Below are 16753 nucleotides of genomic sequence, written 5' to 3'. Positions count from 1 at the left end.
TTGGGGTCGAGGTTTTTCACTTCCTATTTGGCCTAGGAAGTTTTCCTCGTAAAATCTCTCTTGCACTATTTCTCTATTGCGTTAAGTTTCTTTTAATTCCGCAAAAAGTGACTAGCAAGCTCCATACTACAATTCACCCCCCCTCTTGTAGTATTTCATCTAAATAACACTCCTCATCCTCGTCGTCGTCATCTTCTAAACGACTGGTGGATGGCTTGAGGTAATTGCACCTTCGGGCCTCATTTTGTCTGCCGTCAATTCTTTCGGGGTAGCCGGCGTCCAAGACGTAGATCATGATCTGAAGATACGTGGAGACTACCCCTTGAATTTCGTGAATCATAGGTCTCCCCATGATCACGTTGTACACTAAAGGGGCGTCGATGAGCAAAAAATCAGTCATGACGTTCCTGGCTGCTTCGTCGCGTCCGATGGTGACATGAAGAGTGATCTTCCCATCAGAGTAAGTTGAAGACCCGTTGAATCCGGATACCGGGTAGGGTACCGGCGTGAGGTGCTTGGTCTTCAGTTTGATTTGGTTGTAGGCTTTTCGGAACAAAATATTTGCTCCGCTACCACCGTCGACGAGAGTTTTCCAGACATTGTGGTTGGCCACAGTGGTGATGATCACCAACGGATCCTCGTGGGGATACGCCACCAGCTTGAAGAGGAAGACAGAAAAAGAAGAGAAGGGAAAGCACCCGTCAACCACGAAGACCTCTTTAAGTCTGAGACTTCGAATTCGGATATGGACGAGCAACCTCTAAGAAAGAGGAGAAGAATGGCAGTGCTGGGCCCTGATCAATTCATGGTCAGGCCGATGTCGGGGCTCAGCATAAGGAGCCCACTAAAGGCAGGATTCCGCCGAGGGATCCTCCGCCTCCTGTGAACCCTCCTCCCCAGACCCCTCCACCACCTCCAATAACTCAAGATGTGGAGGTGAACCAGAAGACCCCTGATCCGAAGGAGGGGGTAAGGGAGGAAGCACTGAATGCAGGAAGTGTTGCTGCTGCTGAGAAGATTTCCGCTGAAGGGTCCGCAGCGGATCTTCAACGAGAGGTTGACGCCTTCAATCGTCAGCCTTTTCCCCGGCGTCATTTGGCCATTCTTGGCTGGAGAAGGGCCACTGTCTGATTTCTTGTTCTTACGATTCTTAGCCATTGCACTAAGATTAGAGTAGAACGATTGAGATTGACTTAAAGATTTTTGAAAGTCTTCCCCACAAACGGCGCCAAATTGTTTCGGGTAAAACAATGGGAACTTCGGCAAGGTCGTTCTGAGGTGGTTGAAGACCGGGCTCGGTCCAAGTAATGTTGGGCCGAGAATTTCCTGCACAGTAAACACACGTAAACTAGCCTCGGGGGTTGTGCCGAGGAAGGCCCCTCCGATGCCGAAGTGAGAGAAAGCTATGCAAGAGAATTAATTGCTTGAGGCTTGATGTGAATGAATGTAAAATAAGACAATTGAAGGCTTTTATACCTTCGCACATGAGGAGAATTGGGCCTAAAATCAGGTGGGCTTGACACATTGACCAGACCTTGACTTGACATAAATTGGAGAGTTGAACCTTTTGACCTTGGGCTTATAATTGAATCATTTATGGATCGGGCCCAATTAGGCTAAATTGGACCCAAACAGTAACATGAACAATTTTTCTTCAGTTCATTGTTAATGATGCTCTTAGTACCATGCCCAAGCTTCCCACAGTAATAGCAGCAGAGGGGAAGTTTCTCGCTCATATTTCACATCAAAAAATTCCTCTATGCCCCCTCCCCCCCTCCCTTATCTTCACTTTGACCTTTCTAGCCAAAGGTTTGGTAACATCAATTAGAATTCTAAGTCTTATGGATTTGTCGATTCCACACAGACCCGAATTCTCAATTTTGACAATTTTATTGCCTATAGCTTCGACATTAGCATTATTGAGTCTTCCTTTGAAGGGTTAATTATACACTCTTACCCACATTGGAAGATCAACAATTTTCACATTCGAGGGCTTCACACTTTCATCCATATCAACCAATAAGATAGCATGTCTATCGAAATGCCATCATTGCCCTTCTACCACTTTATTTTTGTCTTTCTATTGATGAATTGAAAGACATATGTTCGACTCTTGCATTGGTTGCCAAACCTGCTTAATTGGATTGATGAAAGCATTTTTATTAATGTTTCTCTCGGTCCATATTCTCCCCACCAGCCCTAATTCCACTCTTGCATCGTCATCACCATCCACTTCCTCAACCTCAACCCATTCTATTGCTTCATCTTTTTCTTCTTGTGACTCTAAAATTGTGAATTTGTTCGACTGAAATTGGTGCTGAGTATTCGTATTATCACGACAATCATCATCCACACTATGATGACGGGATTCAGACGCCATGAAAACACCACACTCGAAGAAAAACCAGAAAAAACCTTCCAAAAAAGGAAACCCTAGGCAAACCTAGAACAAACCCTCCCAATTATATACCCTTCCTAACAATCTGTTTCCACTCCCATAGCTAATTGAGATATGTCTTATGAATCTTACAATGTACTAAAGGTATGTGCAGTGCCGGCTAAGAGGCTGTGCAACCAGCCCCTCAGCACAGGGCCTCCAAGGTGTTAGGGCCCCCAAATATGAGCCCAATTGTTTTTTTTTTTTTTTTTAAAAAAAAACGTTGATTCCTCTAATCCTCTCTTCCTCACTCATCTCCATTAAACCAGCAATTATATTCATGATTCATCCTCTAATTAATCACTCTCCCTATTAATATTGCATTTCCCAAAAGGCATTAATATTGCAATTCCCAAAAGGCATTAATATTAATTGGGTTGTTTAAAAAAAAAAATTCATCAAACACTCATTCTTACCTCATTCGTATAAATCAACAATGGCATATTGATAATATTCTTGATCTTTGAACCATCATGCATCCATGGAAGAATACAGTTCTGTTACTTCTCAATTGAGTTTGTGTTTGATTTCTTTTCTTCAATTTTTGCTAGTGGGCTATTACCTAGGTAATTGTTGATTTTTTTTTTTAAGGAGAATTAAAATATGTCTAGACTTATTACCCTAAAAAAATGTCTAGCCATATCAGACTGATCAAAGTTAATGTGTTTTAATTTGGTCTTTTTTTTCAATAATTAGTTTCACTTAAAATATTAGTTTGGAGTTGAGTCAAAATCACCTTGTGACTCTTTTTCTGTTGTGTAGAGGGTCATAAGGGTAAATTATGAGAATCGGCAAGCTCTAACCACTTGAACTATCCCTAACTCCCACCTTATGACTATTGTGTAAAGTAATTTACATATTTGGTACTTTACATTTACACGGACTAGAAAATTATTGGAATATGTTTTTTAAATCAAAATTTTATTTTTAGGGCCCAATTTTAAAAATTAGAACAGGGCCTCTAAATTGCTTAAGACGGCCCTGGGTATGTGTTAAAAGTTTTTTTTTTTTTTTTTTTTTTTTTTTTTTTTTTTTTTTTTGGGTTAGTTTACAATGTTAGTGATGCTGTGTTTTGCATTGAAAATTGATGGTCTTTTTTAGATGTTAATTTATGATGTTCATCAAATTTTTTTGCAGAACAATCTCATTTGTCATCGTTTGAGGTATGAAAAGGTGAATGGTATTCAAATCATTCAACCTCCCATATCTCAAACACATGACGGATGTGCATTTGCGGCCACCTCAAAACAATTAGACATCCAATTACGAATACTGTATGCTAAAGCGTGCCCTCCGACACCGTTATTCGATGGCGAAAAAATGTGTATTATTGATCATGTGAAGTGGGAGGAAGAAATCAGACAAAAGTATGCTTCTACTCGACATTTAGAGTCACGTTGGCGCCCTGAAGAATTGCTGAATGAGGCTAAGATGTCTGGGGTCCCTCTCTGGAATGGAGGAAGGCATGTGATTCAACATTCTTTATCTGCCTATCAAAACTCCAAAGATGATTGGAATACCGTTATTAAACAATTTTTGGCTTATGGCGCTGGTGTTGGTGTAATGGTAATTAAAAGTGATTACCGAGATCATGGTGGTGATATATATTTTGGAACGGGAGATGAAAAGACTGAAGAATATATAAATTCACTTGGGAAGAGGGTTAAGAAAACAGCTTATCATGCTGTAACTTGCCTAGACTTTTTGGAATTGGATGGAGTTTTATATGTTTTCTATCAGAATAATCGTGCTACAGGTCTCTCTAGGTTGAGTTGGATGGTATCTGACAACCTCAGAGAGTTACATTATGGGGCTTCGATTCCTCCCGTCCATCCACCTGCAGCTCTCCAATCCCAGAAACAAATGGCTGCTTGGTCGAAGGAGTTAAATGATATTCGTAAAAATCTCGATAGTGTGAACAACTCTCTGTCATTGGGTCAAGAATTACTCAAGGCTGCTTATTCATATATGGAGATGAATAAAATGAATGAAATTGATGAAACTATAAAAAAGATTAAAGGGATCATCGATGATTCAAAGATTACTTGTCGGAGGCTTGACAAGTTTAAAAGCAAATATGAAGGGGTTAAGAGAGCAGGTGCTGTGCCTTCATTGCATCTTGAAGAACTACTTGAAGAATTTCAAACTGCTGTTGAGTTTAAACAAGATTTAATCACTTTTTGCAATGACTATAAAAAAGGTGAAATGGAACAAGCAAGTGAAAAGTTTTGAGGTAATATAATAAACTTTTCTATTGTTATTAGTATATAGCCTTACTTAAAAAATCAATGTGGGGTTATATTACACTTTGGTGGGCTGTCATTTTGATAAATTTTAATGTGCGTTGGAATTAAATCTTGGTTATTGTTAGGAAAATTTGTCAAAAACAACCTTTTAAAGTGTCCACTTTATTTAAAACAACCTTTTAAATTATTTTTTGCAATTTCAAACCACATTATAAATTTTTTTTAATCAAAGACAACCAAATGTTACTTTTCGGCGTTAACTCTATTTTTCCCGATGTTGACCACGAGGGTGCGAGTCACGTGACCTCCTATTTTGCTTAATACACCCTCTTTTCCCTCCAATTAACTCTTATTAAAACCCCTGTTTCTCTTTCATCCCTATTTTAGTACGAGTAAATTGGAGGGAAAATTAGTGTATTAAGCATATACGAGGTCATGTGCGTTGCACACTAGTGGTCAACATCGGGAAAAATAGAATCAACGCCAGAAAGTAGCATTTGGTTGTCTTTGATAAAAAAAATTTATAATGTGGTCTGAAGTTGCAAAAAAAAATTTAAAAGGTTGTTTTAAATAAAGTGGGTACTTTAAAAGGTTGTTTCTGACAAATTTTCCTTATTGTTAATTTATTTTTAGTTCAATGTAATGTATTTTTAGTGGGTTATCAACAATGAAATACTTAGTAGTAAACTAGGGAGCTCACCAGTTATTGCATAACTTAGCTGCTCGTGCACTATTACTTTGTACCTAGGCCGACCTTGTATATTGGTATTCGAATGTAGGAAGTAAATACGGGGTAATATATTAGAGACCATAGTGTGATGTTGGAGGAGCAGGATTTAGTCTAGTGCCAATTATAGGAAGAGCTAGCTTTGCTGAAATGAAAAAGGTTGTTGATGTTGTAGATGAACTTGGAAGTGGGTGTGCATGACTCATTAGGTTTGAAGCTAATATATAGTAAGTGCCATATTGGTGTGTAGACTATGATCTTCTCTCTTCATCCAAATCCCAAAAAAAATAGCTAAACATGGAAGTGAAATATTGGTGTGCTAAACATTAGCTAAATATAGTAAGCCAATCTTATGATGATAAGCATCGGATGATAAGGAGCTGCAGGATAAGTTATCTGATGACAGGGAGAAGCAGGAGAAGTTATCTGATGATAAGGAGCTTTAGGAGAAGTTATCTGATGATATGGTGCAGCAGAAGTTATCTGATGATAATGAGCAGCAGGAGAAGTTATCTGATGATAAAGAGGAGCAGGAGAAGTTATCTGATGATAAAGAGGTGCAGGAGAAGTTATCTGATGACAAGGAGGAGCAGGAGAAGTTATCTGATGGCAAGGAGCAGCTGGAGAAGTTATTTGATGATAAGAAGCAGCTGGAGAAGCCCGGGATTAATAAGGTGGGGTCTGCTAAAACAGAGTCAGAAAGACTTCTCAGAGCCTGCGATGAAGAGGCAGAAGACAGATATGATATGACTGAGTCTCTCAAACAAGGATGAAATAGTACAATACGATGCTGTCGTTAATGAGAATTCTGAGGATGTTGTCATTAATGAGAATTCTGAGGATGCTGTTAAGTCTGTTGAAGAAGCTGATAATACTGTTTTGCCTAAGGAAGCGAATATGAGTCCTCTGATAGACTCATCAGTTGATGTTCCAACTGTCATTCAGCAGGATATTTCAGGGTTTCAGATTAGTATGGAGAATCCAGACGACGAAGATGAATTGTCTGAACTGCTTAATGACATTAGCCTGATGGAAACTGAACTAGAGGAGAAGACTGATTAGGGGAATTGATGATTCTAATTGCTCACAGTTTTTAGGAATTTATTTGTTATTGCAGCTGTCAAACTAGATAGAATTAGACCTTTCTAGGCTGTTCGTTTTGGCTAGATTTTTCTTGATGGCTTTGTTGCTTCCACAGATAAACTAGTAGGAACTAAACATGTAGCTTTGAGCCTTTATATTTGTAGTAAATCACCAGGTAAATGGTTTTTATATTCTGATACATTCATCTGTCTTAATTGAACTATAGGATACATTAGATGTTTCATGTGTTAAGACTTAAAAGTTGATCAAGTGTTGTATTATATAGACCACAGTATAATCAGATACTGTTTCTGAATTCTGACCTGTATATATGCATGTTCTTAATTGTAAATACCCACAACAAAGATGCTATGCATGATTTCGGTTGCCAATTTCAAAGCATTAAGCTTGCTGTATGATATGTGATGTATTCATAGAAAGGAATTGATACCCATGTTTTGTGTTGTTCTGATCTGTCCCAATTTGGCAAACATGGGTACAATAGCACAGGTGTTAGAATTGTCGATGAAGTCTATCCCGATTTTGGTTCAAAATGAAGTGTCATGTGTATATACTCATTTGAATTCAAGCATTTATCAACAATATGCTAAGTCTTATAGCTGAGTAAGATTGGCTTACTATGGTCTACACACCAATATTTCACTTCCATGTTTAGCCAGTGTTTTTTAGGATTTGGATGAAGAGATGAGAACATGGTCTACACACCAATGTGGCACTTACTATGAGCTTCAAACCTAATGTGTCATGCAGGCCCATCCCAGCTTTAGGTTTCTTCAGACACTAATGTGCTGCTAAGTTTAGTTTCTTCAGACAAAAGGCTGTTAAAGGAAACTTTAAAAGTAGGATATTTACTCATTAGCATCTTTGTTTGTTATTACAAAAAACTGACATGTTTTAACGGTTCTAGGGAGGAACTTGATGTCTTTTGCAAAGAATACCTCGAAATGATTTAAATGAAGTTCCCCGGAATTTATTCTCCGGGAGTATTAAAGTAGTAATGAGTCTGATAAAGTATGATAAATAAATAAAAAATCAACAAATTCATTCAAAAAAATTCCCAATTTTTATATTATCTTACGATGTGACAATCAAATTTCGATTTTTCTAGATTATCCGATTTTTTGGAATAAAATCCCAAATTTGTGCTTGAGTTCAGATTCCAAGTGATTAGATTCGATGATCTTTGAAAATTAATTCGGATGCTCATATGCCGATTTTCGGGTTGGTAGGCTTGGTTGATGCAGTGCATGATATTTGTCAGTTTGCAATTTTCTATGCAATAATTGTCAGTTTGTAATTTTGTTTGCAATAAATGTCCAATTACTATAGAAGAAAGCTAGCTTGAGTCGGAAATTATGGAGGAAGAAGGTGATTTTATCAAGTTAATATATGTCTTTCACAAGTTTGGTATATATGTATTATGTAATATATGTGATGTGTGATTATCTTTTTCAATTTTTTTTTGTGTTTTGTAGGAATGAAAGACTTGACTTTGGATCAACCAACAATTGTTATTGATGAGACAATTGAAGTTTCGGATCTCACAAGTGAACGAAATGATCCTCTATCTAGTTTGCTTTTGTGGCTTTGAACTTGTCTTGAATTTATGTAACTTGTGGACTCTTTAACTTATGGATTCTAGTTTTGAAGTTAAATTCATGGACTCTTAAACTCTTGGACTCTAGCTTTGATGTTATGTAATTCATGGATTCTTAAACTTGTGGACTCTAGCTTTGATTTAGTGTTTTGAAGTATGCATGTTTTTATATTAAAAAATCTTGTTTTTTTTTTTTAATTGATTATAGCAGCCACCAAACAGGTTATAACAAGCTTTACAGCAGGTCAGCAGGGCTGGTGATTTCCGCACAACAATTTTGATTTCCGCACACCTAGCTTACACAATAACATTGCTCTTTCACTTGACTTTTGGGGTGTGCGATTATCAATAAGAATTGTGCCGAAATCAATTCCCGGTCAGCAGGTTATTTTTAAAAAAAATGCAGGTTTTATAACAACAAAGATACAGATTTTGTTATTAAAAAAACAGCATGTTTTTTAGTTTTTTATATGGTAGACAGTTTATTTAAAATGAATACACAAACAGCCAACTAAAAGCTGTTCCAAAAAAAAAAAAAAAAAAAAAAAAAAAAAAAAAAAAAACAGATATTAAGCCGGGTATCCTGTGACCTGACCCGTGAAATTCGGGTACCCGAGATCTAAACAGCCCTAGTAGGGAGGGCATGCTTTTCTTCAAAAATGCAAGAATTGATGACTTTAGCTCATAATACCTCTGTAAGTGGAATTCATTAGAACTTTCTTTCGTTAGGACTCAATTAAGAATAAGCAAATGAGAACCTTAAGTCTTAAACCTTGACATCTGAATACTATTCTTGGTTGCTCCTGTTACCATTTTCAACCTAATGAAAATTTCCATTGCTAAATCTAAGTTCTCGGATGTATATCATTTGCCAGCAGCTCTTGATAGGTTCTCTATTGCAAAGTTCAGTTGCCTTCTCATACTTACTCTCATGCCATACTCAAAGCCTTGAAAATAATGCCCTCCGTTTTCGTTTTCCTCTTTCAAATCTACAAAATATATCTCACTAATCTTTACTTATGCAAATTTTCACACGAGGCAAGCTTATCAAAGATGAATGGTCATCTATTAAAAGGTATGTTACTTGGACTCGTGTTTAAATCTTTTGAGATTGCCCAAATTAAAGTGTCCAAATGTCAAAGATCCGACATTGGTACTTAAAGCAAATATAAAGAGTCAGAGTAACATAAGTTGAAAGGAAAAGGCAGAGGTCCATATATTATATATTTATATATACTATATTGACAAGATAGTCAATATTATACTTAATAACGCAATTCATTTACATAAATTGGCTTCAATTTATAACACACATTTAAACATAACGTTACCAAATTATGAATACACGCACGTTATAATAAAAAGAAATATTGGACCCAAGTATTAAAATAGTTTAATCAAAGTCCAACACATCTATATCTATATCTATACTTTAGTATTTAAAAAACAAAACCACAATCACCTATATGACACATGTCATCATAATTCACCCATATGCCACATAACACAACAATTAATATTTCCTCTTTATACTCCCTTTTAAAGTAAAAGATAAAATAAAATGTTATTGAATGCTAAAGTCTTTATGCATTCCTAACTTGCAAATTTGAGTAAGAAATGGAGTGTTCCATTAGTGTTTTTCACTATAAAAAAAATTGTACTCCTCTTTATACCCCTTTTAATGTAAAAGTTAAAATAACAAATTATTTAATGTTAAAATCTTTATGTATTCCTAACTTGCAAATTATAAGTAAGAAAATTAAGCAAATTATTATAAAAAAATCACCGACACATACAACACAAATAAGTAACACATTTCAAGAAAAATAAAATGAGCTTCAACCCGTTCGTTGAACGGGCCAAAATGCTAGTTAAAATAAGTAGCTCACACCAAGTTTAACAACAGCACTAATACTTAGCACCATGAACATATATACTAGATAATGCAAACTCACATTAGAGTAAAAATAGTTTAAAATCCTTAAAACATAATACGAAATGTATTGTAATAATTACAACAGACGTTAACATGATATATTATCAAGATTCCTCATCAGTCAACACGAATAAAGTGAGGACTGTGTCGACACAACAAGAGCCTTTCACCGGGTCCAGAGGTGGGATGAGCAACTACTTCTGGGCACATCTCACAGCCAAGTTTCCAGTTAACACCTGATATCCACATGAAAATGAGAAAATTAAGATCTAAGAACCAATGCACAATAATAACATCTAAGTATTAAGACGTTAAAAATTGTACATTCAATATCACAATAGGAGAAGATGAGGTAATAAAGCATTTACAAAATAACTAACTCGATGCATCTACAAGACCAATTGTTAAAGGTCAACACCAATTCTAAAGAAAATATTGATCAAGTCATGCAATATTTTGAAGTTAATAGCTGGAACATTCAACATGGATAGATTGAATTGATATCAAAAGCTACTCCAGTAAAAAATAAAAATTAAAATATACGAAGTGCTAGAATTAATTTTAAAACAAAAGGCAGGATACAGTAAAGTTTTAAAAGTAACTGCTAAAAAAAATAAAAAAATCCAACCAAGCTATATAATTTCAAATAGAACTAAAACAACAATAGGATACAACATATTTCCTTAAGAGAAATACTAAAGCAAAAATTAACAATAAAAAAAGTAAATCAAACTACTACTTAGTTGTATATATGTAACAAAAAATAAAGTAAAACAAACATTACATAATCTACTTTGCAAAATTAAATTTTTTATGTAATCAATAAAAAGGGTTTCCAGTAGGGAAACAAACAGGCTACTTCCAATATAAGTGGGATAAAGGTTTACGAGAGTATTTCAAATTGGAATATCAAAACCTGGAATTTTCAAAGCAATAACAATTAAAATAATAATAAAATAGAATAAATAATAAATCCTAAACTCATCAAAGACAAATTAGTTTATACCAAACTGTATCCATACCCTATGTTTTGATTAAGGGAAAGCACAGTTAATCATGATAGATAATGCCTTAAATGTGTGCCCACAAGTCTAGTAAAAGTTGCCAAGCATATCCTCTTGCCCTCAACAGCAGCTAATATATTCTAAGATTAAATATGGATAGTATAGTAACTGCTACTTGTGGAACAAATTCTCACTTATGCTTATTGCACTGATTTCTCAAAGGAAATCAAAAAAATAAAACTTAATGAAAAATTACACGATCATTAATGATCACAATCTCGGAATGATAAATTAGTTTTCAAGAGCCAGCACTTCACATCCTAAAAAATGACCTTTCCTACTAATAAGCATTCTCAATATGTAAACATGATTTTTTAAAAAAAAAATTGAGGTGCATTGGAACTTTAGAGATTTGGAAATTCTGCAAGAACCTCAACAGTTGAACCTCTACCGATTACAAAAATAACTTTACCTACTAAATAAAGCCATGTACAGATACAAAAACACCTCTCTCCCTTTATCTAATGATCTAATCTATAAGCAGGGAAGAGAAGCAATAAACAGAAAAAGGCATGCAATGCATCCAAGCTTTTAACACGTTTGTAAGTCATACCTAAAACCTAACATATGAACTATGTGTCAGATCTCAGATGTATGAAAAACAGTAATTAGTCCACCTGACTTTCAAAAAACAAGGGATGCCCTTGCCTCAAGATTCCAAATATTTTAAGCCCCTTAATGAAGAATAAAAGCAACAACAAATCTAGACCACGTGGGCTCTTACTTCCTCCCATTCCTTCATAACAGGGTTAAAAGTCGAAACTCCCTGATAAGTGGTGATTATAGCCATTATTAGCCCCCTGATTCCTTTCATTTTGACCACCTTTACTCCTTCATTCAGCATCTTTTACCTTAGTTATTGCTTAATTAATTCATATAAATGTTGTAGTAGTACATCCTATTATAATATTATTGCTTTATATACTTTAGCTTATATTGTTGAATTTTTATGACTTGGTAACATTTCTATTCTTTTAAACTTGTAGGTACACCTTTGGAGACATATATGACATAAAAATAGAGCCCTATGATAAATTAATATTGAGCGAGGCAATCATAGAATCGTGGATGCACAAGGGTTTGATTTAAATGGACATATATACCAACCTACTAAACATTCTAGGGTAATTTGACTTGGAGGTGATAGCTATCTCAAGAGGTTTCTATCAAGCAACCTACTCAACATGCGCAAACGGACGAGTAGAGAGGAGTTATGACCTAGGTTGCACGTAAACAGAAACGGTGAAATGGAGAAATTAGGAAATGGAAAATTCTCAATTGTAAGAAACAGGGAGACAAAATTTTAAACTGTTAAAAAATATATTTGTAAGAAGCAAGTTATGGAAAATATTTCTCCACAAATAAGACATTTATCTAGTAATTTTTACATATAAAAAAAAATACTTAAAAAATTGAAATTTATAAAGATGTACTCTTGTTGGCTAGTCAGCCAATTACCCTCATCTTTTAAAAAACAGTTATACCACACACCCACCCACACACACACACACACACACACACACACACACACACAAAAAAAAAAATTATTCTTCGCATAGGTCTATACCAGCAAACTTTCTTCTCACAATTTAAAGAATAAAAAAAATTAAGTTAGCAACATATTTATAACATAGCAGTTTTAATTAAGGCTGGAAAACGTTAATTGGGAGGATGAAATCGTTTCTAAGATGTTTCTAGGATAGAGTTCTTGCCCAAAACGTGTCAGCCATGGTCGATACTTAATCCAACATTTCGGAAGCAGTACATGGCTGATTTCGAGCATGTTCATGCAATAATTGTCATGCAACAGAGGTTATGACATTTTAGGCAGGGTCACAGCAACCGTTGGACCATATAAGCTATGACACCATCAAAATGACCACCAAAACACTCCATAGACTTATCTTATTTAGTATTTAGATATGTAAATTTTTTCCCTTCATATAAATACCAGAAAACCTTAATTCCTCATTAGCTATTCTTCTTAAGAGAGGGAGGGTTGTAAAAGAGGAAGTAGGAAAGCTTGTTATCTTGGGGTTTGATTTTAGATATCAAGATTTAAAGACTCCTATTAATCTAAATGACTTCTTTTTACTCTCTCCTCTATGTATCTTTGTATCTTTCTTTATTTCTTTTATAAATGCTTAACTTACTTGTTCTGTTTATTTTCATTTATTCACATACTTTCTTAGTTTACTTCCTTTGAATTTGTTAACTTGTTCATATTGCTCCCTTAATCATAGAAATTCTTTATGAACTTTTAATTGCTTTCTTTCTTGTTTTCAATAGTTTATGAGTAAGATTTTAGGCTAAGGTTTGGATAACCTATAGCATGTGTTAGATGGATTGATTATTATTTTCGCCTTTTCCCATTAATGACCTTAGACCATCTTCAATGGTGAGACTCAATTTTGAGTATTAAAATACAAGTTGAATATTTTTTCACTCCCAATGGTAATACTCAACCCATTTCTCAATTTAGCAACTCATATAATTTATAATTTCCCAATGGTAAGACTCACATTTAAGTATACTTATGTCACTTTCCATTGGGCCCATCATATCCAATTATTTTCTTTTATCTTTTTTATTTGAGGGGTTGTTGGCTTATTTATATTTTTAAAAAAGTTAAATAAATATAGAATTATTATAATATTAGTTAGGGCCCCACATTTTTTGTCAATTGAAACTCAAGTTGAGTATCTAAACCTAGAAACTTTCTTTTAGAGTTGCTAAGTTTAAATACCAACCTATTGGTATTCTTTGCAAAAAAAAATTTCTCTCTCCTAAAAAATACTACTAGAGTCTCACCATTGGAGATGGTCTTATAATGCTTTTTTGTAATTGGAATAAATCATCTTTACCCTCTAGGCATCTAATGAATTACTCATAGTTAGTTAAAGTATTTAATTTTACTACCTGAATAGTAGCTCAAAAGAGGGTTCAAGGGATTCTAGGTGCATTTATTTACTATGTTTGATCACTAATTAGTGAATCAATCACCAACACGAGGTTGGGTTAAGTAAGACATAGACTCACATAGTCCTATTAAGTTATAAGCCACCACATTCACAAGAGTGGGTGGTGTGAATTGATGAGATGCTAGGAGTTGTTCACATTGCCCTTTACATCGCTTAACCTTTGGTTGGAAAATAGAAATAGTGGGGGAAATAGGTTCATTAACGTAAGTATGCTTATTTAGGGAGTACCTATTTTTTTTAGAGGATATTCTGGTTATTAGTTGGGAAGTCAAAGAAAATTAGATAATAACTTAATGCATGCTAGTGGGAACATTATCATTTGGAGTTTGGTGCTTGCTTAAAAAGGTGACACTGATTCATATGCTTATTCCATGTGGACTTTACCCCGACCCACCCTACTAGCTACTAGCTATGAGGATATGTAAGGAAATTATCTTTTGCAAAGACATGTCGCCGATCACTCCAACTCCCGGATAATTTTCAATTACATAATACGCATAATACGAACTAGAGTAACCACAAGTTAAATCCAAAGCAGTACATGACTAGTAAGACAAACATTGAGCCCACTAAGAACAAGTCAGATCTAGCAGAACAACCTATCTCTAGAGAAAGATTTCCTGGTTACCCTATTTAGAATGTTTATTGGTATAACAATCGGTTTACATTTTAAGATAGTGACCATCTTGTACTTAGATATGAAATAAAAGAGCAGTTTTACCATTCTGATAGCATATGAACTAGATTGAGAGGTTAAATTGAAAAGTTAAATAATAAAAACAAAAAAGGTCTCAAAATGACAATGCAATAAAGAGAGAGTTATTAAAAGCTCACCATCCAACACAACATAATTAGATGGAATAATTTCATTTTTAGAATTCATCTTCAACTCAGCAAAGAACACCTTAGAGGAAAAATCGCCGGCTTTCAAGGGAGCTGACTTAGGCTTGGCAGTGAAGTTGCAATGAGCAAAAAAATCATAATCTCGAGCAAAACAGATATCGAGACAATCCATAAGTTCATAGTCTGTAAGCTGCAATGAGACAGGCCAACGATCATGTAAAGAACAAAAACCAAAACAACAGACATAAGAATAAGTTACAGGTGTTGATTTGTTGGTACATACATTTTCTTGGTTAAATATTTTCAAGACAGCCTCAGCACAAGGTTTAATGCTGTCAATGCGGTCCTTTTCCAAAGCCATCAGATAACAGTCATCGCGTCCAGGAGGAAATTCATAAGGGGGATCCCAATCAGGTAAGAATGCCGAATAAGTCCTTCACCACCCACAATATTTATATTGTTAGTACAAATTTATTAACTTCGAGTTCAAAATGAGAAAATCCCAATTTATTTCTGAGATATACTTGTAAACAAACCAATTTCTATCTCACAACAAAAATCAATTTCTAGCTCAGTATTCAAAACGGACAACCTAATACTATAAGAAATTAGGATTACTCTGAATTAATTTGTTCGAGCTCCGCATGCAATTGATCGAGTCTCTGATTCAAGGTAAGAATATCTAGCTCAGCAGCCATCCGCCCTAGTTCCATCCTAACATTAAAGCAAACAAATTTGATTCAATTAGCAAAAGACATCCGCCCTAGTTCCATCCTAACATTAAATCAACCATATTCGATTCAATTAGAAAAAGACATCCGCTTTATTTCCATCCTAACACTAAATCAACCGAATTTGATTCAATTACCAAATTAGGCTCATAATTTTAAGGAGAAAGGTTCAATTTCATAGTTCTCTATTAACATTTAGGCTAGAAAAATCACCTTAATAATTTTAACCTGTAATTCAATAATCGAATTAAGAAAAACCCTAAATTGACTATACTGACAGATACTTCTAAAGAGGGCAAACCCTAGATTGTGAAATTGATTTTCGAAAATTACAAAAGGAAACAACATTACCTCAAAAGCTGCTTCAATGGAGGATAGACATAACAGGAGTAGCCTCATTGGAGATCAAGGAGTGCGCTTTTGATGAAAAAGAGAGTTGTTTTTTTTGGTGAATAAAAACAGAGAAGATGATTATTCTTATTTTATTTTATTTTTTTAATTCATGTATTGTATATTTGTATCCCTCGGACCCTCGACCCTCTTAAACACTTTTTTTTTTTTTTTTTTTTTTTTTTTGAGGGAAAGCATCGACCCTCTTAAACACTTGGTGTACGCGGTCCGATTTGGTGCAGTTTGAGGTATAACCCAAATCAAACCGTAAAAGTACGGTTTGAGATTTTTCCAAACCAAACCAAACCATATTAGGAGTCAAACCAAACCAAACCAAATCGCATTAAAACGGTTTGGTGCGGTTCGGTTTGCGGTTTAACAATTTCTAAATTATTATTTTGATGATATATTTTTTAGTTGTTAAAGTTAGTTAATATCATCAAACTTAATTGGTTTATATAAAAAAAAAAAAAAAAAAAAAACATAAGGATAGATTAATATATATATAAAAACATCCATACTAACTCTTTATACTACCTCTGGTTATTATTATTTGCTACAATTAGACATCTCTCTCTCACACACTTTATGTCAAATCGTTGCAAATAATAATAACCGGAAATAATATATTATTAGTCCTAAAAAAACATAACCATTAAAACATATTTTGTTATATAACGGTTTATTACGGTTTGCG

The 16753-nt window shown here is 34.7% G+C and overlaps 1 protein-coding gene across 3 annotated transcripts; it reads right to left on the bottom strand.

Annotated features, from left to right (window-relative positions):
* Positions 1 to 9989: 9989 nt before the first annotated feature.
* LOC145570614 (uncharacterized) lies at positions 9990 to 16129 on the bottom strand. Of its 3 annotated transcripts, none has more exons than XM_081629742.1 (5): positions 16018 to 16129; positions 15554 to 15649; positions 15219 to 15369; positions 14927 to 15125; positions 9991 to 10283 (listed from the first exon to the last, which is right to left on the bottom strand). In XM_081629742.1, the coding sequence occupies exons 2-5, from the start codon at positions 15646 to 15648 to the stop codon at positions 10165 to 10167; spliced, it is 564 nt and encodes a 187-aa protein (XP_081485868.1). In that variant the 5' UTR covers position 15649; positions 16018 to 16129; the 3' UTR covers positions 9991 to 10164. The 3 variants fall into 3 exon arrangements, with proteins under 3 accessions (XP_081485870.1, XP_081485868.1, XP_081485869.1); XM_081629743.1 differs by having other exon boundaries at positions 9992 to 10283; positions 14997 to 15125; positions 16018 to 16123; XM_081629744.1 differs by lacking the exon at positions 15554 to 15649 and having other exon boundaries at positions 9990 to 10283; positions 16018 to 16077.
* Between the last annotated feature and the right edge of the window lie 624 nt (positions 16130 to 16753).

Source organism: Chenopodium album, chromosome 12, assembly GCF_948465745.1.
Source record: "Chenopodium album chromosome 12, dcCheAlbu1.1, whole genome shotgun sequence".
NCBI lineage: Eukaryota > Viridiplantae > Streptophyta > Magnoliopsida > Caryophyllales > Amaranthaceae > Chenopodium > Chenopodium album.
The sequence above is the reverse complement of the archived record's forward strand: the minus strand, read 5'-3'. Positions and strand labels throughout refer to the sequence as shown.

Coding starts and splice junctions, on each gene's coding strand:
- LOC145570614 (XM_081629742.1), bottom strand. CDS start 15,648: ATGGAACTAGGGCGGATGGCTGCTGAGCTAGATATTCTTACCTTGAAT. Junction 15,126..15,218: donor AAATATTTAACCAAGAAAAT/GTATGTACCAAC, acceptor GTCTCATTGCAG/CTTACAGACTATGAACTTAT. Junction 10,284..14,926: donor TAATTATGTTGTGTTGGATG/GTGAGCTTTTAA, acceptor TGTGGATATCAG/GTGTTAACTGGAAACTTGGC.